The 24660-nt window shown below is 38.6% G+C and overlaps 1 protein-coding gene across 14 annotated transcripts in view; it reads right to left on the reverse strand.

Moving 5' to 3' along the window:
* Positions 1 to 24660, reverse strand: part of TENM3 (teneurin transmembrane protein 3) — a 1391898-nt gene that overhangs the window by 43723 nt on the left and 1323515 nt on the right. For all 14 annotated transcript variants that reach the window (XM_089669645.1, XM_089669651.1, XM_089669650.1 and 11 more), the window contains one exon: positions 4068 to 4300. In XM_089669645.1, coding sequence (XP_089525771.1) covers positions 4068 to 4300 — 233 coding nt within the window. The remainder of the gene's footprint in view (positions 1 to 4067; positions 4301 to 24660) is intronic.

Below are 24660 nucleotides of genomic sequence, written 5' to 3' on the forward strand. Positions count from 1 at the left end.
ATGTACGGCACCATGATGAAGTGACTCCCGTGACCATGTGCAGGAGTGACATCATTGCAGCTCAGCCATTCAAGTGGCCAAACAAAGGAACCCGGAAGAAAGACAAGGAAACGATGGAAGAGCGAGGGGCAATTGGAGTGCTGACAGCATAGCTCTGGAGGACTTCATTTGGCAAGTAAGTTTGCCATGATGTGTTAATGGGGGCCAATTTACAAAAAATATATAGCAGAGTTGAGTTTGGCTTTAACGCAACAAGTGCAGCTAGAGATGGTAAGCCAGGAAAGATATTACAAAAAAAAAAAAATGGATTTACATGGACACACCATTAGAAACACAGAAGAATATTACTGCACACCCATGGGACATCATTCCCACAAGCAAACCACTGTATGGATAACATGAATAATTTAGAATGGTAAAGGATAAGTTCACCTTTTAACAAAAAAAATAACAAATGCACATTTTTTTGCAGGTAATAAAAAGTGTATCTGTGTGCCCGTACATTGTATGGACAAGCAGATACTCACTAACAGGAAGACTGAGTGAACTACCACAGCGCTCCACAGTGCCGTGGTAGTTCACTGTGAATGAGTGATGTGGCTAGGCAGGTGGAACGGGGGATCAGGGGGTGCGGGTACCGGTCCATTCGTAACACGTTACATGTTGCACCCTGAAAATGACTGGAACATGTAACATGTTACGAAAGGCAAACTTATCCTTTAAGAGTAGTCAGGAAATAAACAATGAACTGCGAATGATAAATAATTCTCTTTAATACCAGAGTTAACAGAATGAATGAGGACCTCGGCTTTCTGAATCCCAATCAAATATTTTTTAGCATCATTCTCACCTCTGTGACTCTTCCCCTTCCTTCCATTCCTCTCTACTCCTTATATGCTAACTCACTTATTTTTACTACCATGTGAGTGTCTATTTTCACAGATTGTTGTCTTTGCAGATTTATACTTAAATGTTGCTAAATTTTTGTGTGTCAATACTGACTGGAGCTTAGAAGAAGGAGGTAGAATCCTGGAAGCTTGTCCTGAAAATGTAACTGTTAATATAAATTAAAAAAATATATCACGGACAGTACTAAACTAATAAGACTGAAAACTGTGCATTGGTATTTGGATTAAACTTTCTATAGTCTAAAACTCAATGAAATTACCTTCCTTATTTTTGACAGAAATATACTATAACCATCAAGCTATCCTTTTTGCATTTTGTTCTTGGACGAATCACTTTTATGTTCAGAATTAACAAAATTTTTCCTAGAAGAGAAATATTTTTGCAACATGCGGACATAAAGCAAGTTCCTGGGGTGGCACTAAATCAAAAGAGCTAATGAAGATCACTGTGGCAAAGTATACATTTGATGTGTGAGTCTCTGGGACTGGTAACACTCAGAAGTGGGGTGATTTCTAGAAGCATGGAAAGGTCTTCAAGGATAATGACAAAACTGTCTAAAAAAAAAAAGTCTGTTCAAGGTAGACTCATCAAATTTGTATGAAGTATGGGCTGACACTGAGTAGACTAAATCCGTAAGGGGTTATATCAAAAAGTATATTTTTGTATGTTAAGCTGCAATATAAAGCAAGGAAGGTTTTTAAGCTATAGAACAGCCTTTGGCCCTATCCAACTGAAAATGTTAAATTGGTCAAGGGCCAATCAGTGGGTCAACTAATGGAAATGATTCATGAAAAATTAAAAAAAATGCTCATAGCAACTAAACTAATCAGTGTTCAACTTTCATTTCAGTAGTCCAGGTTGAAAAATGATATAAGAATTCTGATTGGTTGCCATGATCAACAGTTTGGCATTCCTAGTATGTAGGTAGTGCTACGGGAATAGATGTTTAGTGTTAAGGGATAAGTGCATTATTGTTTATTTTCCCTTCCTCTGACCTAACCTAACCTAACTGAACCTTCTCCATACCTGCATTCTTACCTTCAAGTGACAGGTGTGGCTTTGTTGTTTGCACACACATGCATCTCAATAAATTTGATAAACAAAAAGTTAGTTTATTTCAGTAATTCAATTCAGAAAGTGAAACTCCTATATTATATAGATTCATTATACACAAAGTGTTATATTTCAAGCATTTCTTTCTTTGAATTTTGACGATTATGGCTTACAGCCAGTGAAAACCCAAAATTCAGTATCTCACAAAATTAGAATATTGTGAAAAAGTTCAATATTGTATCATGGTGTCACACTCTAATCAGCTAATTAACTCAAAATACCTTTAAAAGGTTTCCTGCGCCTTTAAATGGTCTCTCAGTCTGGTTCAGTAGGTTACACAATCATGGGGAAGAATGCTGACTTAACAGTTGTCTAGAAGACAGTCATTGACACCCTCCACAAGGAGGGTAAGTCACAAAAGGTCATTGCTACAGAAGCTGGCTGTTCACAGAATGTTGTATCCAAGCATATTAATGGAAAGTTGAGTGGAAAGAAAAAGTGTGGCTGAAAAATGTGCACAAGCAACAGGGATAACCACAGAGAGGATTGTAAAGTAAAGGCCATTCAAGAATTTGGGGGAGATACACAAGGAGTGGACTACAGCTGGTGTCAGTGCTTCAAGAGCCACCACACACAGACGTTTCCAGGACATGGGCTACAACTGTCACATTCCTTGTGTCAAGCCACTCCTGAACCAGAGACCACGTCAGAAGTGTCTTTCCTGGGCTAAGGAGAAAAAGGACAGGACTGTTGCTCAGTGGTACAAAGTCCTCTTTTTGGATGAAAGTAAAATCAAGGTCCCAGAGTCTGGAGGAAGAGTGGAGAGGCACAGAATCCAAGTTGCATGAGGTCCAGTGTGATGTTTCCACAGTCAGTGATAATTTGGGGAGCTGTGTCATCTGCTGGTGTTGGTCCACCATGTTTTATCAAGTCCAAAGTCCTCTACCAGGAAATTCTAGAGCACATCATGATTCATCTGCTAACCAACAGAAGATGCTGATTTCATTTTCCAGCAGGACTTGGTACCTGCCCACGCTGACAAAAGTACCAATAACTGATTTAATGATCATGGTATCACTGTGCTTGATTGGCCAGCAAACTCGCCTGACCTAAACCTCAGAGAATCTGTTGGGTATTGTCAGGAGGAAGATGAGGGACACCAGACCCAACAATGCAGATGAGCTGAAGGCCACTATCAAAGCAACCTGGGCTTTCATAGCACCTCAGCAGTGCCATCAGGCTGATTGCCTCCATGCCATGCCACATTAATGCAGTAATTCATGCAAAAGGACCCCGACCAAGTATTGAGTGCATACTATACTGTACAAGGACATACTTTTCAGTAAGCCAACATTTCTGTATTAAAAATCCTTTTTTTTTGTCTTATGTAATATTCTAATTTTTGGAGATACAGAATTTTGAGTTTTCACTAGCTGTAAGCCATAATCATCAAAATTAAAAGGAAGAAATGCTTGAAATATATCACCCTATGTGTAATGAATCTATATAATATATGAGTTTCACCTTTTGAATTGAATTACTGAAATAAATTAACTTTTTGGTTATATTTTAATTTATTGATATGCATCTGTCTCTCTAGCTCTCTCTCTATTTATATACTGTACACACACACACACGCTTCCCTTCACCTTTTGCTCAGATTTTTGAATTTCCTATCACTTTCTGTCAGTAAAATGCCACTAGGTTCTAACCATTACCATGTCCATCCAAAGCTAAAAAAGTTACATACACTTAAAAGAGGAAATTCAGTTCCCAGATATACTGAAGGGGTTTGCAGATGTGCAGAATAGCAGATGTGCCAAAGATCTGTACCCAGTCTTTAGGACCCGGAAGAGACCTGCAGCACATCTGGGGTTTCCCATGCAGAAACATCTAAAAGCTTTCATGGGAAACCCCCTACATCCTGTGCCATTCTATATCTGTGTAGAATCCTGTGGTGACCGTAGACATCCCAAGAGGCAATGGAGGATGGGGGGGGGGTTATAAAAATGTCCAAACTTAAAAAAAATAAGGTAACAATGTCCAGAGAAAGAAAGGGGGAGAAGTAATTGTAATGACTAGCAGTCCACTGTAATGAGAACTACCTTTTGGGGTTGTTAGCGTTGCTTCTACTGCTTTTCCTCCTTCTCCACATCTTGCTTCATCAAAAGGGGTACACTGCTCTCCTGTGCCAGCAATGACCTCCGCATTCTTGATCAAATCCTTTGCTCCTGTCAGCAATTTAGGACGGTAGATTTTGCGAGTGTTTGCATCCGAAACATAAAGATCCCCAGTTACTGGATCTGTAGCCAGGTAGTAGCGGTGGGCCAAGTTACTACTGCAGAAACAGAAACAGACAGTATGCTAAAGTTAGAAATTATGAAAAAAAACAGAAAAGGCCTACTACAAGTAACACTGAAATTAATAGAAATGACACATAACAATATATGCATTTTATGATATCTCAGTGAAAAGCTGTCATTGTCTGAGGATAATATCACTATGAAATAAGGCTAAAAATAACTCATTCTTTGTTACATTTGTCAAAATATTTAACTTTGTAAGAAATAAAACATAACTAATCTAGTATGTTAGATAAAAGTAGTATATCAATGAAAGCATCTGAATATAACAACTTCTAAAATGGAGTGTGCAAAACTAAGGTATAGTTAAGCTAGAACGACCAAACACAGGTAAATGTCAATAAAAAAGGCATGGGACATTCCCATCTCTGCTAATAAACTACAACTAAAGACAATTTCCATATTTACTACAAGGCATGTGCAATATTGGGAGAGAAAACACCAAACCATAACTATACTATCTAAGGTTATTTTCTAGTTTTATTGTTTCATTCATTTCATTATATCTAATAGAAAATTTGCAGGTCAGGAAGAACAGGGGCTGTCCAGAGACTCTACATAGTTCAGTCAATACACAGTTTGGTGGAGTACATAGTTGACTTTCTGTTCATAGTTTTGTTTTAATGACAACGCCTTTAGACCTGTATCTTTATATGGCCATTTTAATTATAATATCCTTATAATTGAAAGTGAATGCTTTATAATAAACATTCCATTTAAAGGCTATCTGATCTGGTCACAAAAGCGATTTTAAATAACTTGAGAGATCGCTAAATCGACAGAAAGATCTACAGTGTGTTATAGATTCTCGGCAACAATTAAATTAAAACTCTGTATCTGTTACATGCACGCTTGACTAGAAACACTGAAACATTTCAATTATAAGAAAGAATGAGTATATAATTTCACACTTTCACGGCTTTTACTGCACTAATTGTAAGGTGGCAATTTTATTCGTTTTCTTAATTAGCACCAGCATATACCTGTGATTTTTACTAGCTCCCAGATATTAGAGGGTATTAAAACAAAATGATATGTTTCATTTACATCTTACAGCTATTCCTGGGAGCAGGGCAAGCTTTCATTCATTGTACCAGGGAGCTGCATGAACACTGGGTGCAGACAGGCTGCATAAGGAACAGATAGACAGCTCTCAAATTGCCCTTTTAGTAAACATCAGTGTCACTAATTTGCTAGAACACACATTCAAGTGAGTAATTTTGTATGAGCAATTTAACGTTGTTCTTTCTTCTGCTTTGCATTTATTCCCGGTGTGCAATTTTCATTAAAACACGCATCTTTATTCATGCTGCCCCAGCCACACACGCCATTAGTTGCAAATAATCAGCACATACTGTAGCATTTTCTAATTTTTTTTTTAAGGACAGCTATGATTGGTCAAGTCAATCAGGGCACTATCTAGGCACAGCTTGCACAGGGCTCTATCTGAAGTCTTGGGCAAGTGTAATCATGCTGTTTTCTTCAGGTGCCAGCTGTGGGCATAATAACCCTAGTATCAGTATGGTGGTCTTTGGTTTACATTTGCATAATGGAAGTTGGAAGAAAAAAAACACTGACAATTAAAATCTGATTGAGAGAGGAGAAGTTAAAAAGCACAAGGAAATTAAGTGAGGAAGAAGCAGACAGAACAGCCTGTAGTCTCTGCTATAAGGTACAAAGTGTTACCATCAGGCTCTGCATTAACAAATACACTGTGCCATTCAAAAGGGATAATTACTCTTCCTAAAATAAGTTATGCTTCGTTATCTTTAAATTATGCTCATTTAGGTGACTGATGCTACTGTTTTATCACATTTATTAACAAAGTCAACAAAATGGTTTTCTCTAGTAAGAAATAAGACAGCACACAGTTATGTCTAAATGAGCGTAAATAGTACTTTAAGCACTCATAACATTTTGTTATGTGTATGCCTATACTTTTTTAAAGCACATAGCTTGTCTGTATGAGCTGGGTTGGCAACTAGGGCAAATACCCAGGGAGGCAACTGCCAGAAAGTTAAGAAAGAAAAAAATTAATGAAAAATTCTTGTAAGGAATGGATGTGCATAGCACAAATACTGATGGGCACTGATAGGCAGCACTGATGAAGTGGCACGGATAGGTAGCACTGATGAGTTGGCACTGATGAGTTGGCACTGACTGGCGGCACTGCTGGGCACTGATGGGGCGGCACTGCTGGGCAGCACTGATGGGGGGCACTGCTAGGTGCTGTTGGGCACAGGTGGGTGGCACTGCTAGGCACTGATGGGCACAGGTGGGTAGCACTGCTAGGCACTGATGGGCACAGGTGGATAGCACTGCTGGGCACTGATCATCAGGGCACTGATCATCACTGATTTGTTCTCTGACAATTGCCGGTTATCGGCAGTACTTTCCTCACGCTCTGACAGTGTGAGGAAAGTGCAGCAGATAACCGGCAACTGTATTTACCCGGTGATCTGTCATTGGACACAGCTGATCTCCCAGGACTCGACAACTGTACTATAGTCGTCATTCAGCTATAGTGTGGTTGCCAAGTGGTTAAATAATGCAGCAACATCCACACATGTAGGACACCCAACATTAGAGGTGATTTTTTCTTTCAAAGCAAATACACCTTTTGTAAGGGATACCAAATGCAGGTATCCAGAAGGGGTGGCCAGGTAAGTGGGCAACACTTCAAGGAACCATGGGCCAGCCTGAGTAAGATTACATAAAGTTTATTAAAATAAACAACATCCTTTAAATGCCAACACCAATAAACCATTAACAATGTAAAAGTGTAAAATAAAAGTGAAACAAACCTAGAACAACAACCTAACAAACACTATGTACAAAATACTGTACAAGGAGCTCACATGAACATGGCACGATGAAGACTGGGACTGAATACAAGGGAAGCAGAGCAGGCTGTAGGGTACAGGATATAAGGAACAGGGTACTGGGAGCAGGTCACAGGATACAAGGCACAGAATCAAACAGACACAGCTCACAGGTAGAACACTGACACACTGATCTTCAGTCAAGGGCTAGATTTAATACTTTCCAGCAGCCAGTATCAGGTGCAACCTAATTACTAGGCTAAGCTGGCTGCTGGAAGACATCCAACAATGGCCACCAGAACTTCACCCTTCAGCCCAAGAAACAACAGTGACACCAGCAGGAGACCCAGGTTCTGACATGATACCTTTGCACATTGGCACTGACTAGTATACCAATGTTTCTCATCTCTCTCAGCTTCTCTTCCTCACTTAGCTAATGTGGTGACAGAGGGGCAGGTAAAGGGAAAACACAGATGCAGTGCAGCTGCCCAACATCCACCTTATCAACCGATAACGTCAATGCTTGTTAGCATTCCGGCGGCTAGAGGATTGTATTGGTGCACAATGAAAACCTGTGGCTTTGAGTGACTAAAAGGCAGGCTTGATCCACCCGCTGGTTTGTATACAATTTTTGGGCAATTTTTAGGCATTTTGCCAAGGCATCCCTGAAGAAACCTGAAGGCACACTGGTTAAACAAGGTTAGAGTAGGATATACCTAAAACACCAGTCAGGTTTTCTTTGCCATCTGTGTTTGAATGGGGACTTTACTTCCTGTCTTGCAGATGCAACAGAAAATGTGAAGAAATCTCTTTCTTCTTAGACAGTTATCACCAGAAAAATGTCTCCATTGGCAGATTTTCCCATATTCCTCTATTGCTGCACTTCCCTCACTTTCAAACCCAGTGACAATGGTCATGAAGCCAAATACAGAGATTGAATTTTCCTAACAAGGACACAGACAACAATAAAAAACTAACAGATAATCTGACCCTTCTACACTATCTAAAACCTAAAAAAAAAAAACCTAATGTCCCGCAAAAAGTTAGGTGGGAGCAGTACATCTACTTATCCTCTGTCATATCATTGGAAAACTGAAACCCCCTTCAATCAACTCATGACTTTACCGATATGTGAATTCAAAGCACAGACTCTGAAAGGATTGTTTCCTTTATTACATAGAAATCATAATGCTATGTGTTACAATGTCAATTATCATGGATTTTATCACCCTCTAGTAAATAATAAAAAGTGTATGAAGTTCAAAAATTTTTTTTTACTTTTGGACAGAGAAGGAAATAGTTAAACTTATGTCCCCTGCTTAGAAGAGCCACACAAAATAATTGAGGTTTGCAAATTCAAATAGTTTGAGTTGTTATTAGAGGCAGAGGTGAGGGAAAATTATCCAACAAGGACACATATTCTGGTGAAAAATTTGTAAAATGGAAATTCCATTCGCTTTGGAAAGATTTCCTCTCATTTCCTCCTCCTGAGCCTCCAGTATAGAAAATGGAGAGTAGGGAAATCCCCACAATGGGACAAAAGTTTTAATCCTTTCCTACCCCATCTTAAAAAAATGGTGTCCTGATTGACACATCTGATGAATGACCATCAGTACTATTATTTCAGTGGCCAATGCCTGCTGTCACAATATACTTTTCGAATAACATCCTACTTATATTTTTCTGGTTCAGAGTAATGAAAGATGGAGAAGTATTTCTCAGTTACAAGTTTTAAGCATACTGCCAAAAGATCCAGGACTTTGTTTTAAAGTCTTAAATAAAGCCCAGAGATGGAATTTTATGGTTTCACTGCTATTAAAAATGGAAAGCTAAACTCACAATTCCTCATATGGTTTTATTCAATATTTGGAGGAGACAACATAATCCTTTAGCCGGTGAATGTGAATACCTTTTGTTTTAATAAAAATGAAAAAGAGGTCAAAATGCAACATTCAGATCCAGCTGGGGAACACCATACATAAGAAATTCAAGGGTTGTATTCATTCAATTGACTGTAGTTCTATAACCATTTCATAATTTGCACTGTAAAATAATAACAACACAAGAAGGTGCTATAAAAAGATATATAGCAATAACGAAGAAAGATAAGATGTAAAGTTTACTGTACATTCTATACAATAAATAAAAGTTAGAGTTGTACTAAGGACACCGGAACAATTAGTTCTATTTCTGATGAGTTTACAAATATGAAACGAAAATAAATCTGCATCTCTCTGCGAACTTTAAACATCTGCTCGCACAACACATGTGATTTAGTAAAAAATAAATACATTTATAATAACTTAACACGTTCCTGATACCAAAAGCAGGAAGCAATAATCCCGCTATTAGCAAGGAAAGATAGAATGAAAAATTGAGTGCAAGCTACGAGCATATGTTAGCTGATAAAGAATAAGCTTTAAGTGGAAAATCTGATTCTATGAGATACTTATAAGAATATTCTTTTAAATAGAACCAAACCAAAAAAAAAACCATTACAGTTTAAGGAGGGTAAAGGAGCATTTTGCTGGTCTGCTATTCCCCCTTTGCGGTTTGGAAGTTTAGAGACACGGTTCCTTCTGGCTGAGACTGTGATGACGAGGAGAGTGTGTGGCAGTTGATGGTGGATATATGAAATTTTTTCACTTTGATGAACTTTTCTGCAAAAATGTCATTATCTTTTCAAGGGGGCAGCACAGTGACTAAATAGTTAGCACTTCTGCCTGGCAGCACTAGGGTACTTGGTTTGAATCCCAACCATGGCACCACCTGCGTGGAGTTTGCATGTTCTCCCTGTACCTGTGTGGGTATCCTCCCACACTCCAAAGACATGCTGGTAGGTAAATTGGCCCTTGTATATGTATGTATGAATGTGAGTTAGGGACCTTAGACTGATGTGAATGTACAATATATATTTATATACAGTATACAGTGGGGCAAAAAAGTATTTAGTCAGCCACCAATTGTGCAAGTTCTCCCACTTAAAAAGATGAGAGAGGCCTGTAATTGGCATCATAGGTAGACCTCAACTATGAGAGACAAAATGAGAAAAAAAATCCAGACAATCACATTGGCTGATTTGGAAAGAATTTATTTGCAAATTATGGTGGAAAATAAGTATTTGGTCACCTACAAACAAGCAAGATTTCTGCCTCTCGCAGACCTGTACCTTCTTCTTTAAGAGGCTCCTCTGTCCTGCACTCATTACCTGTATCAGTGGCATCTGTTTGAACTTGTTATCAGTATAAAAGACACCTGTCCACAACCTCAAACAGTCACACTCCAAACTCTACTATGGTGAGGACCAAAGAGCTGTCGAAGGACACCAGAAACAAAATTGTAGACCTGCATCAGGCTGGGAAGGCTGAATCTGCAATAGGCAAGCAGCTTGGTGTGAACAAATCAACTGTGGGAGCAATAATTAGAAAATGGAAGACATACAAGACCACTGATAATCTGCCTCGATCTGAGGCTCCACGCAAGATCTCACCCCGTGGGGTCAAAATGATCACAAGAACGGTGAGCAAAAATCCCAGGACCACACGGGGGGACCTAGTGAATGACCTGCAGAGAGCTGGGACCAACGTAACAAAGGCTACCATCAGTAACACACTACGCCGCCAGGGACTCAGATCCTGCAGTGCCAGACGTGTCCCCCTGCTTAAGCCAGTACATGTCCGGGCCCGTCTGAAGTTTGCTAGAGAGCATTTGGATGATCCAGAAGAGGATTGGGAGAATGTCATATGGTCAGATGAAACCAAAATAGAACTGTTTGGTAGAAACACAACTCATCGTGTTTGGAGGAGAGAGAATGCTGAGTTGCATCCAAAGAACACCATACCTACTGTGAAGCATGGGGGTGGCAACATCATGCTTTGGGGCTGTTTCTCCGCAAAGGGACCAAGATGACTGATCCATGTACAGGACAGAATGAATGGGGCCATGTATCCTGAGATTGAGTGCAAACCTCCTTCCATCAGCAAGGGCATTGAAGATGAAACGTGGCTGGGTCTTCCAACATGACAATGATCCCAAACATACCGCCCGGGCAACAAAGGAGTGGCTTCGTAAGAAGCATTTCAAGGTCCTGGAGTGGCCTAGCCAGTCTCCAGATCTCAACCCCATAGAAAACCTTTGGAGAGAGTTGAAAGTCCGTGTTGCCCAGCGACAGCCCCAAAACATCACTGCTCTAGAGGAGATCTGCATGGAGGAATGGGCCAACATACCAGCAACAGTGTGTGCCAACCTTGTGAAGACTTACAGGAAACGTTTGACCTCTGTCATTGCCAACAAAGGATATATAACAAAGTACTGAGATGAACTTTTCATATTGACCAAATACTTATTTTCCACCATAATTTGCAAATAAATTCTTTCCAAATCAGCCAATGTGATTGTCTGGATTTCTTTTTCTCATTTTGTCTCTCATAGTTGAGGTCCACCTATGATGCCAATTACAGGCCTCTCTCATCTGTTTAAGTGGGAGAACTTGCACAATTGGTGGCTGACTAAATACTTTTTTGCCCTACTGTATGTAAAGAGCTGCGTAAATTGGTAGCACTATATAAGTACCTGTGATAAATAAATTATTTCACTAACTCGATATCTGGTAATTACTGATCACTGTTCTTATATTTTACTTATGTGGATGGATATTATGTCACATATTTTACACATTTAAGCTAATATTGTTTATAGTATTTGTTTTTGATACAGAAAATTTCTTTTTTACATTTCTGTTACGGTTTGTGTTCAAACCTTTATGTTTGCCAGCCACCTCTTGCATTTTAACCTCAAACGCTGACTATCCTTATATACTATAAATAACACTACCATTACCCTTTAAATTGACAAGGGGAAGAAAAAGTGCAGTTGTTTTTTATTGTTACTATTTTTAAGAACTTTGCTCAAAGTGGTTTAATTGTCCTATTAGTGGTTCAACTTCACCAATGTAGTTTTCTTAATCTGAGTGGGCATATGTCTATAACACTCAAATTCAATTAACTTGGGATTTGGCTGGTATGCTGTAATTTGATTTTAAAACACAGTGAAACATTTATTCAAATATCTGATCGCCTGACAAATTAGCAAGGATTTCTATTGTAGTACATCAGTGGCTATAATTAATCATACTTTCAAATAATTAAAATGTATACAGCTCAGCTCAGCTAAATGTTCTTGTTGATAAATACAGATGTCCTTCTTGCCAGTCCCATAATGCACTGCAAGCCTTAGGCAAGAAATGCATTGAAAAAGTAATTGGTATGGATAGAGGCTTGCTGTTGCATACTGTAAAAGTTGCATCTAAATCAGGAAAGCAGTTACATTCTGTTCCATGTTTATCTGTCAAGGTTCCATTAAAGTAACCTTTTCATTTAAATAAAATATCTACCATTACTGCTACAGCGTTTCACAGCCTACCTAAAATCTGAAATGCAGTGTATAGAGACTGTCACACAAACCACTTATGAAAAGTGTCTGCAGGAAAATTCTCTGTCTATTCCACTGTATATCAAGCAGAATGACATGAACCGTGACACTGAAATGCACTTGACCAATCAAAATCAATCAAGGGTGTGTGGTTTACATTGAGGATGCTTGGTGAGCACAGTAAAAACAGCACGCTTTAACGTTGGTGTGAATGCTAAGGATATTTACAGTATCCATCTGGATGAAAAAATCTAAAATCACAGGCAGTTCCAAACATGGCATGCAGTTATTTTTCAAAATTTAAAGAGAATCCCTACTTTTTTTAAATATATTTTCTGACTCAGAGGTGTATGTGTAGTAGTCTCTGTAGCAATCATGCCCACAGAGATGGACGCGGTTCAACCATTTTGTATCCAATCTCCATCTTGGCAAAGAATCCTCCATCTTTTACAAAATGTTCCCTTCATTCTCCCCCTTCCTTTCTGTTCATACACAGTGACATATGGCCTGTGTGTTAGAAGTGTCACAGGCCAGCCAGGGCACAGCAGAGCGCCCAGCTATAAACAATTTTTGAGCTGGGTGCCAGGCGGGCTGGGAAGCTGAGTAATCTGGCACTTCGTAAAAAGATAACCCAAGCCTCCCCCTTAGCTCAAACACATTCCAGAGGAGTAGAGACTAGATAACACTTTTAAAATCCATTTTTCCCCTATGTCTCATATCTTGGAATATGAGAGACTTACATAAAAACCAGGTATATCTTCAGATTGGCCATGAGAAGACAAACAGTTTGATAGGTCACATTACCTGACTGGAATACCTAGGAAAGCAGAAAATTACATCTCTGGAACCCTTCAAATATGTATTTCATATTTCATATCTACCTGTTCCTCAGATGCCTCTGCATAGTAATCTACCCATGGGTGGAATGTCACTTGTGCATAGGGAAAGTTATGAGCAAAATATGGAGAGATTTTGGCTCTAGTTTAGGTATCCGCCCAGAAGATCCCTCCCTAAACCGGGCATTGGTCCTTGACTTCAGAGCCACCCCCTGCTGGGGAACTACAAAATGGGCTGTCAGGCCTAAGAGAGCTAGCTGAAGAATTCTCCCTTTTAACATCAGAACCAACCTGGGAGACATGCCCTTTTTCTTTGAAACTTGATCTGCAAACCCAAGGCTGATTGGCAAGTACTTTAACCCTTTAACCTCCTTTCTGTTACCTCTTTGCTGTGCTGTTGTTCCCTGTTTACTTATATATCTATATATATATATATATATATATATATATGTTACATCTTTTTTTCTGTAAATATTTTTATTGCACCCTTTTGACCTTTAGTAATAAATCCTTCTTTCTGAAAGTGTTGAACTGTTTCTATAGCTCTTTATTGCAACTTATGAATTCCTGCCTCTAAAAGAGCGCTACTGTGTTTGTTTAACCAATTGTATAACTGATCTGCGGTGACCGTGTTATACAGATGATTATCTCAACCATTAAAGTGTTATAGCTGAGTTTCCTCTTTCTCTGTACAAAAAGGAAGTGGTGGCAGTGAAGGGTTAATTGCGTAATTAACATGACCCAGTAACAATCGCATTCAGGCTGCCGGTACATGGATTGGAGGTCCAGTGAGCTGGAAAATCGTTGTGCAGGGTGCAGCTAGGCGTGGCATTGTTACACACGTGGCATCGCGGTTTCGGATTGGCTAGTCCTTCGGTCACGTGTTTGGTGAGAAGGTCAGGGGTCTGACGCCGCGACCGTCACAGTCTCCATGTAGAGTTTAAGAGCAATGAAGGTATCACTTTCCCTTATTGTAGCCCCACAGGTTGACATCACTGAGTCAAACATATTATGTATGTAAAAGCCTTAATCTTCTTTACAAGGGGGTTGGCAAAGGCCACTTCTAAGCAGGGGAAAAAAAAAGAAGCTATTCTCCTTCAAAAATCTTGCACATGCTTATTAAAGTACTCTATGCACTAGCTCATCCATTTGTCCTATAGGTTAATGTGTTTCACTCAATACGGGGCTTTTTCAGAGTCACTTTAAAAAAGCTCCGGATGGAGTGAAATGCTTAAGGACTGTAGGACAGGTGGATTGCTTTGTACTTACAGTACTTTAATAAACAAATGCAAGTTTTTTTAAATGGAGAGCAGCTTCCCTTTTTCTTGCCTGGAAGTGGACTTCATGGCATGGCAGGTGACCAATGAAATCCTGCTGCCATTGATGGAGGAATGAAGGAGTTGATGTCTGTAGTGGAACTGGACACTTTACTGCATGTAGATGGCAAAAAGGGTTGATTCTGTACTAGTGTGCAATAGCTCTTTTCATAGTTAAGCATGTGTGAACTCTAAATTAATAACATATTGTTTGCTAAAGCAATGGGTACATAAAAAACACACTTTAAAAAAAAATACAAATGCTTTTTATTATCCCTGTTGCATCTCAGTGCTGCTGATCTCCTAAAGCCTCCTTTTAGCAATTTCTTGTCTACACGTGATCCCTCAGTGACTTTATGGCATTTCTCAGGGCAAGTTTCTTCAGGGTGACCACAACTGACCATGCCAGCTTCTAATGTGTTGAAATGGTCTGTTGTACTCTCCATCTGAAGGCTGTGTGACAGCGTGACAATTCAGGAGCTTAGTTGGACGGCAGGGACAGAATGTTGTGAACCTGTAGTTACCTGAATAAGGTCCTTCATGGCAGGATCATCAAGATACTGTTTTAATAAAGCTGCAGATTTTATAGTAATAAAAATTACTTCTGAAATTACATTGACATGTTAAAGCTTATATGAGATATTTTATTTATTTCAGGCACTTATATAGCGCCGTCCATTTACACAGCGCTTTACACATATATATATATTGTACATTCACATCAGTCCCTAACCCTCAAGGGGTGTACAATCTAAGGTCCCTAACTCACATTCATACATACATATACTATGGACAATTTAGACAGGAGCCAATTAACCTACAAGCATGTCTTTGGAGTGGAGAGGAGGAAACTGGAGTACCCGGAGGAAACCTACGCAGGCACAGAGAGAACATGCAAACTCCAGGCAGGTGGTGTCGTGGCTGGGATTCAAACCAACGGCCCTAGTACTGCCAGGGGGAAGTGCTAACCATTTAGCCACTGTGCTGGGGTCATTGTGATTGGTTTACAAGTATTTAAAGCATTGAACAAAAGGCTACAATTTATTAAGCAACTTCCCCTATGCCAGTGTTTCTCAATTCCAGTCCTCATGGACCCCCAACAGGTCATGTTTTCAGGATTTCCATTATTTTGCACAGGTGATTTGATCAGTTTCACTCCCTTAGTAATTACCACAGCTGTTTCATCTGAGGGAAATCCTGAAAACATGACCTGTTGGGGGTCCATGAGGACTGGAGTTGAGAAACACTGCCCTATGCTGTGCTATATACCACAGCACACAAACATTTAGGTGGTTTATCTTTCCCTGAGATCCTCAACATTGACATTTTTTTACAATAAAGAATGTAAGTTGTGCTCCAAGAAAAAAACATAATAACATTCATGGCATAAATAATATGGACTCCTTCTAAGTTAAATGCATAATGTAGTAGATGTACAGCCTTTTCCTTCACATCTAAGAATGTGCCTAGAGGCTTCTGCAAGGGTCATACAAAAAAAAGTGTAAAACACAAGTCCATGGCTTAGTACAACTGCTTTAAATAATGTGCATCCAGCTGTCAGACCACAATTTTTTGCAGGTATAAGTCATTATTTAGTGTTGGGAATATACCATAGAGTCTAAAAGCATTGTTGTCAATTTAATGTTGTATTTTGGGATTCCTATTAACAATATTTTATGATAGATACATATGTACCTTAAAAGCCACTCATAACAGATAAAATGTTACAAGAAAGAAAAAAAAAACAGTTTTTACTTTGTTAACTAAGCAACATGAGTTTAACAGCTTAAAATGGCTGCCCTTAAAACCTCAGCAAAACAAAAAAGGTCAAAGGTTCAAAACCTGGCGCAGCAGGTTTAAAGTTGTGTGCCTCTAATGGACATAAAAATTACCAATTATATCTGGTTACTAATCATGCTATATGAAACTGCATAAAGATGCAAAGTGCTTTGATATTCCCTCGTTTACGGGGATACTTAAGTGCAACATTATTATTAAAAAATCTTTACACAGGCACTCAGTTCCCCGCCAGGAGCCTGCATGCCGCAAATGCTTATTAAAATTGTTCATTAATAGGCAAAAACAACATGGGGCTTTATTTAAAACAATTAGCAAAACAAGCACATTTTTTAGCATTAAATTAATACGAGAATAATCATTAGAAAGTGGAAGTCCATCTATTATTATTAGTCTAACTCAAGATGCTTTGTCCTGTTTTTCAAAGACAAAAATTACAAAACTCAAATAATTAAATCCTGTGCATAGCTTGCAGTTCCAGCTCATAGGAAAGAACATCTTATAAGAACATCTTCTTAAAAGGAAAACTTACTTAATATTATAAAACTACATAACAGTCAGTGGCTTTCAATTTTCAAAGACCTTGGCTGGTTTTGAGGAACTTTCAAAATGACCAACCATACCAAACGAACCCATACAGACAGAGGAATTTTTTTATCCAGTAATATTTTTTTGTTTTTCATTCTTTAGAGCTTATCAATGGTCTTTTTGCCATAACCCAAAAATGTTAAAAGGTATCAACTGTGGGTTTAGAATAACTAGAGAGTGCAAGTTTTACATTTATTTTATTCATTTATTTATGTGAACTTAATGGACATGTGGGTTTCATTTTCAAAATTATTGCAAAAAGGAAAACTAGAGGGTTGTGGCAACTCAAATTTTTAAAATATTTTTTATAGATTATTTTCTGTAAACTTTATATGTAAACATTGTATGTACTTCTCTATAATCCTTATTTTATAAACAATTAAAACAGGATGCTTCCATATTTCCAAAACCATACCAACATAAATGGAGTTGGTGGAATTTCCTTCACTCGTGGGCCTATTTGTTTTATGTGCAGATATCAGTAGTTTCACCACTGATTGATTCTACTGGAGTTGGGCAGTTGGTGGCCCTGGCATGGGATGATGCACTTTTGTGCTACTCTGCCCCTCATAATATGCATGTATATTATAGTAAAAACTTAAAATGCGACACTGGGGGCATTGCTGTCTGCAGATCAACAAACCTGAAAAAGCGAAAATGGTTTCATGAAGATTGCCATACATGTTTAGAAGAGGAAAACAAAATAACCAGTTTGTACATTTTAAGGTTTTGGTGCTGTAGGCATTGCTCCATGACTTCCTTTACAATAAGGATGCAGGCACTAGCAGTCCATCGTCAAAGCCTTTATGGGCAAAGCTTTTCCTTGTATCCAGTGTACTGCATAATAGCAGTAAATACTTTAATCTTCCTCCTTTCTTCCTTGTTAGGCTAACATGGTTAATTAAATACAAAGCAAGGAGCTATGCCTCCAATACAGACGAAAAAAAGAGTGTGGGAATTTGTTAGGACTTTTTTCTGATTCTTTATGCTGTGTTTTTCTCCCATTTCACATCCTGTCGGCAGTGATAATGGAAACATTCCTTATGAAGAACAGGAGTAAAAGAAACTTGACAGGGGCTCTAATGTTTCCTTCTAATGAAGACCAAATTTTAAAAAATGCTTTGTCTGGGGTTCCACTTTAAGATTTCACAGCCCCAAAAGTAGCGCAAAAGCAAACATCAGAACAAGATTTACAACAATAGGGAATCATAAAAATATTAAAAATAAATAAGCTCTATAATCTAAAAGAATGATTTTCAAAATTCTAGAACATACAGGTAACAGCATAAAAGAAAGCAGCATTATAACATTCTACTGTAAAGGAATACATTTAGAATTCAGCATCCTCTCCTCTGGGGCACCCTTAATAAACATATCATGTGAGCCATAAGAAATAGCAAGCAGGCATTGAAGTTTATTGTACTCCCTTGTATGTTTAATTTATATAGCCAAATATTCCTTTGCCATCCAGACATCAAGCTCTTTTTTAACATCTCATTCCAGCCTTTAAATTGCAGTATCTGTAACAACTTTGTATTCCTTTATTGATTTTGTGAGTAAATTTTATTGTGAACTCTTGCATAGCTTGTCAGTGTCATATAACAATTAAATAGCAATAGATAACACAGCTGATAATTCAACCAATGCACTCTCTCAAATGGTTTAACTAGCTGTAAATGATAAGAAATGGTGTCACTTATTGTCACCTCTATCAAGGCTCTCACTCTATTCAGAGAGATTTTTAAAAGTGAAAAGCAACTTCTGACTCCAGTAATAAGCCACTGTTGGTGACTTTCAAGTGTTTTTATAAAAATAATGTGCAAAAGCAATAATCCAAAGCAACCAATCAGCAAACATCTTCTACTGCTGTGACTTTAGGATACTTTCAAAGGGTGAAATCCCACTAAATCAGAATCCGGTACAACGTGTTACTGTAATTAACACACCACATCATTAAACTGCATTATTAAATAAACCTTGAGTCATTATTATGAACATCCACATATCCTTTTATTCCTTTATCAAGCCATGGTTAAAAACAGTAATTCAACTAAAAATACTTTTATTATTTTCCTACCAGATACAACCATAACCCACTTACACATATGTATCTATTCCTACGAAGGTAGGGCTGACCCACCAAAACAGAGGCAATAAAAGTGTAATTAAACCCTAACAATTAAAAGAGGAAGAAAAATCTACGGTAGCCCATAGATGATTCATTCGGTGGGTTGAACAGAAAAAAAATACTTAATTTACCCATCTACATATTTGAGGTGGAATAGGGAATCCTCCTGCTGTGCCTTTGTATTTTGATAGTGGGGAGACTTCCTTGCTGTCAGAATACAGAGATCAGCCCTGCTGCATATAGCCAACCATGTTCGGCCAGTTTATTGCCAAGTATATATAAAATATTCCCTCCCTCATCTTTCTACCTATTCTGGATATCCTTACTTATTATTAAGCCAATCTCGTCGTGTGATCCTGCAGCTCAGGCTTCCCTGTGTCAGAGACAGGATGCTGCAAGGGAGAGGAGGGAGCACCGACAATGGCTGAGCCATGGGAGCCTATGGGTAGTGGGCTATGGGTCACTGTAATTCACAGCTGTTGTAAAGTGCTCCCGTACACAGGGAAGCTAGAGCTGTTGAAACACATGACATACCAAAACTTAATTAAAAAAGTATACAGATTTTTTTTATCCAGGGCATGCAGGATAGATAGGAGAAGGGGAAAGAGACAATTTTAAGAATAGTTATACCTAGTTTTTACTCCTATTTTACCTTTTCTTAATTGCTCCCTTCTTCTCCCTTATCATAAGCTGCATTTTCCTCTTTCACAGTTCTTATCTTGGACTATGACACAATTAGTCTCTGTGTTGTGGAGATGAGAAAAAGGGGAGGGGTTAGGTAATTTAGCAAAGGACAGTTGGGCAGGGCTGACACCATTTCTTGTGATTTCAGTCTAGAAAAGGTTTGTGTTTCCAGTCCATAACAGGAAATTAGGAACGGCTTGCATTTGTGGCAGAACATCAGTCATTTTTCTATACTTGCAGGATGGTTAAAGGTCTTTTCAGGGTCTTTGTACCCTATGACCTAGCAACAAAGCTAGTATCTATGAAACTGATAAATTACATTTACTAAAGCATAGTCTTGCCCTCAAAATTGCTACTGCTTTTGTGCGATGATGAAAAGTATAAGATAGCAGCCCTATCTCTTAAAGCAAGTGATAAGTCAATATTTAAAAAAACCACACATATGCAGTAAATATCTGCAATACAAACTACCCCATGCAGCCCTGATTTCTCTAGTGCCAACTGAATAGTGTTACAATCTGTAAAATGAGTGGAACAGGTACACTTGAAAATAGAGTGTAAGTAACACTATCATTTGAGATGAAGCCGTGTATTATTCTTGTAGATTTATTTCAGAAGTAGGATTTTGTTGAAATCTTCTCCCAATCATTTATCACTGTCAGTGCAACCAAAATACACACTTCTTTTATTATGCCAGATAAAAGGAAATAATTAAATATTGTTTCTGAACAAAGGAAATATATGAATGCTGAAGTTAATGCAATATTTCAATTGTGTCATATTCACTGCGAAAGATGATTATGACTTTAACAGGTATTGTGTTTTTGCTTTTTACCAGGCACTGACTGGGAAATGATCTAGTTTAATAACAGAACATTTGCAATGTCTGTGTGTGCCTGAAGTTCTAACATCATATTTTTTAATCATATCTGAGCAGTTGTTCTTATACTGTCCATATGGGGAATGAGTTGACTAAACAAACAAGTGAGACAATTTTATTATCAAGAGGTTTTCTTAGATCAGTGTTTCTCAGCCTTATTAAAGTACACAACCCTTTAAAAAATGTCAGATCTAGTTCACGACATCTAAAGTTCCTTTTAACATGTGGACACATGCTACAAAATGTTTTAGGAGAAACCCTTTGTGTTTTTAATTACCCAAAAATATTTCTTGGAGTCTGTATTGTAGCATTTGCTACAGCTCTATAAAGATTTGCTTAATGTACTTCTCCAAGCTGCCCTAGCACCTGAACTTAGAAGTACCGCAGGGTACATGTACAACTGGATCAGAACCTGTGTGCTAGAATGAGTTAAAACTGGACCTGACACTTCTAATCCCTCCATAAAAAGAGGCCAAAAGTAGCATATCCTTCCCCATTGGGAACTGTGGGATTCGCATATGTTGAGCTTCAAAATATGATGATTAGGATCTGCAACAATAAAGTTAAATTTCTATTTTTATGTTTACAACCTATAAATTCAAATGCTCTGCATTTGAAATTACTTACCGTTTCCTATGCAGTGTAGCATTTTGAAGCATGTGGCCACTGTATGCGTAAGGCAAAATAGTTCAGCTACCGACACACCTCCATTACATGTACGGAGTATGTAGTGGAAGATAGTGATTGGGTGGAATATGTTCTCCCTCCCCCAGTCCAATGCATAAAGCTGGGTACCTAAAGCTAAATATCAGCCAGTTCAGCAGGACAGAAGCCAGTCTGAGGACTGGCTTTTTTCGAAAGGACATGCTGGAAAACCAGCATGAAATCAGCATTTGCAGCCACTGATTAATGTGCCCTAGCAGGGAAGGGGGGGGGGGTTTCCCTGTCAGAACACAAAGGCACAGTGGGAAAGATCGCTGTACTAACATTGCTTCATTTGAGCCACTGGGTTGAATGAAAAAAAAAAAAAAACTCAGTATGTGTACTAGGCTTAAATTACCCCACTGTTTCTAAACAGCTTGGCAAGAGCCAATTCTGCAACATAAATTAGAGCCAGTAAAATGCTAAGAATTTACATGGGGATGATAGTTTTAGTAAAAAATGCTAGTCCTTCTGGGTTACATGGTATTTACATTTTGGCTACAAATCTGCTTTATGTGTTGGGCAGCTCTGAGGATTTAAGCAGAAAACTGTTGCTGTATTGTAGTGGTGTTGTCGAAGCCCATATACACCAATATAATATACACTATATTGCCAAACGTATTGGGATACTACTCCAAATCATTGGATTCAGTTGTTCCAATCACCTCCATGGCCACAGGTGTATACAATCAAGTACCTAGGCATGCAGACTGCGTCTAAAAACATTTGTGAAAGAATGGACTGCTCTTAGGAGCTCAGTGAATTCAAGCGTGGTACTGTTATAAGTTGCCACCTGTGCAATAAGTCCATCTGTGAAATTTCCTTGCTACTAAATATTCCATTTTCAACTGTAAGTTGTATTATAACAACGTGGAAACAACTGGGAACAACAGCAACTCTGCCATGAAGTGGTAGGCCACATAAAATGACACAGCAGTGTCAGCGCATGCTAAAGCGCACAGTACGCAGAAGTCGCAAACTATCTGCAGAGTCAATAGCTATAGACCTCCAAACTTTGTGTGACCTTCAGATCAGCACAACAACAGTGCATAGAGAGCTTCATGGAATGGGTCTCCATGGCTAAGCAGCTGCCCAACATTACAAAGCATCAAATGCAGTGGTGTAAAGCATGCTGCCACTAGACTCTAGAACAGTGGAGATGTGTTCTCCGGAGTGATGAATCACGCTTCTCTGTCTGGCAATACAATGGATGTGTCTGGGCTTGGCAGTTGCCAGGAGAACGGCACTTGCCTGACTGCATTGTGCCAAGTGCAAAGTTTGGTGGAGGGTGGGTTATGGTGTGGGGTTGTTTTTCAGGGGTTGGGCTTGGCCCCTTAGCTCCAGTGAAGGGAACTCTTAAGGTGTCAGCATACCAAGATATTTTGGACAATTTCATGCTCCCAACTTTGAAGGAACAGTTTGGGGGTGGCCCCTTCCTGTTCCTGCCCTCAACCCGATAGAACACCTTTGGGATAAATTAAAGTTCAGACTGTGAGCCAGGCCTTCTCGTCCGACATCAGTGCCTGACCTCACAAATGCGCTTCTGGAAGAATGGTCAAACATTCCCATAGACACACTCCTGAACCTTTTGGACAGCTTTCCCAGAAGAGTTGAAGCTGTTATAGCTGCAAAGGGTGGGCCAACCCAATATTGAACCCTACTGATTAAGACTGGGATGCCATTAAAGTTCAGGTGCGAGTAATGGCAGGCGTCCCAATACTTTTGGCAATATAGTGTAATATTATTTAACACTGGAGCACTCCACACTTAAGCTACACAGCTATCCTTTACCATGTATTTTTGAATGCTAAAACATCATTTATCAGTTGTGTACCAGTTGTTGCTTTACTAAAAGGCAAAAAAGCTGTTGACATTGCAAGAGAATTTTCACTTTGGAAGGGAATTTTTTGCATAGCTTAGTGAATGTAGTGAAAATTTACTTTGCAATGCATATCCAATTATGTGCATGTAAAAATAAGTATTTTTTTAGCTTGCACGTGCTTATATAATTACATAGTTTATCTGGTTGAAAAAAAAAAGTGTATAACTCAACTAACAGAAAAGACAACACATAAACACACGTAGAAAACCTGCATATACCCAATTATATACCCACAGTTGATCCAGAGGAAGGCAAAAAAGACCAAAAAAACATGATCCAATTTACTCCAGCAGGGGCGCAACCACCCCTGGTGTTATTACCTATAAATGTTAGTATTCAGTTTTATTTTGTGCATTTAGGAAAGAATCCAAGCCTCAAATGGGTCTATTCCACATTTTCACAGCTCTTAATGTGAAGAACACCTTCTGTATTTGGAAGATAAATCTCTTTTCCTCTGGATGTAAAGAGTGGCTCTTGTCCTTTGTGATTGCCTTAAAGTGAATAACTCAACACCAAGTACACTATAAGGGCCACTGATGTATTTATATTTCTTGCTCATATCTCCCATTAATTGTCTCTTCCCCAGAGAGAATAAATGTAATTCACCTACTCTTTCATCATAGCTGAGCTCCTCCATTTCTCTTAACCTTTTGGCTTCCCTTCTCTGTACTTTCTGCTCCAGTTCTCCAATATCCTTTTTGTGAATTGGTGACCAAAACTGAACTGCATATTTCAGATGATTTGTACATTGGTACAATGATGTCTCTCTCTCTCTCTGAAATCTATACCTCGTTTAATACAAGAAAGTAATTTTTTTTTTTTAGAAACTGCAGATTGGCATTACATGCTAATATTAAGTCTATGATCTACCAGAACACCCAAATCATTCTGCACCATTGGCTTCCCCATGATGTATGCATGTTTTTAGGCCCCAAGTGCATAACATTACATTTATCAACAGTAAACCTCATTTGCCACATTTGCCTAATTTAAAAAGTGCATTGAGGGAGACATCCTTTATGGGCTGTATGCCACTACATACAGTAGCCTGGTAATGTATATAGTCTTGCGAGCGGCTCTATGAAAAATGACTAAAAATCTCTAAACACCCCCCAATATTGCAGTGATCAAACAATATTATTCCTATATCAAAGCTGCCCGCACCCTTCACATACTCATATTTATGTGTAGTTTGTCCATTTAACTCACAAATACTGCCACATTTCTCATTTAAATACAATTAAACACTTATGCTCAACACATCAAAATA

The sequence above is a fragment of the Staurois parvus genome, unplaced genomic scaffold (genome assembly GCF_062004578.1).
Source record: "Staurois parvus isolate SC_StPar_1 unplaced genomic scaffold, SC_StPar_1.0 ptg000080l, whole genome shotgun sequence".
Classification (NCBI taxonomy): Eukaryota; Metazoa; Chordata; class Amphibia; order Anura; family Ranidae; genus Staurois; species Staurois parvus.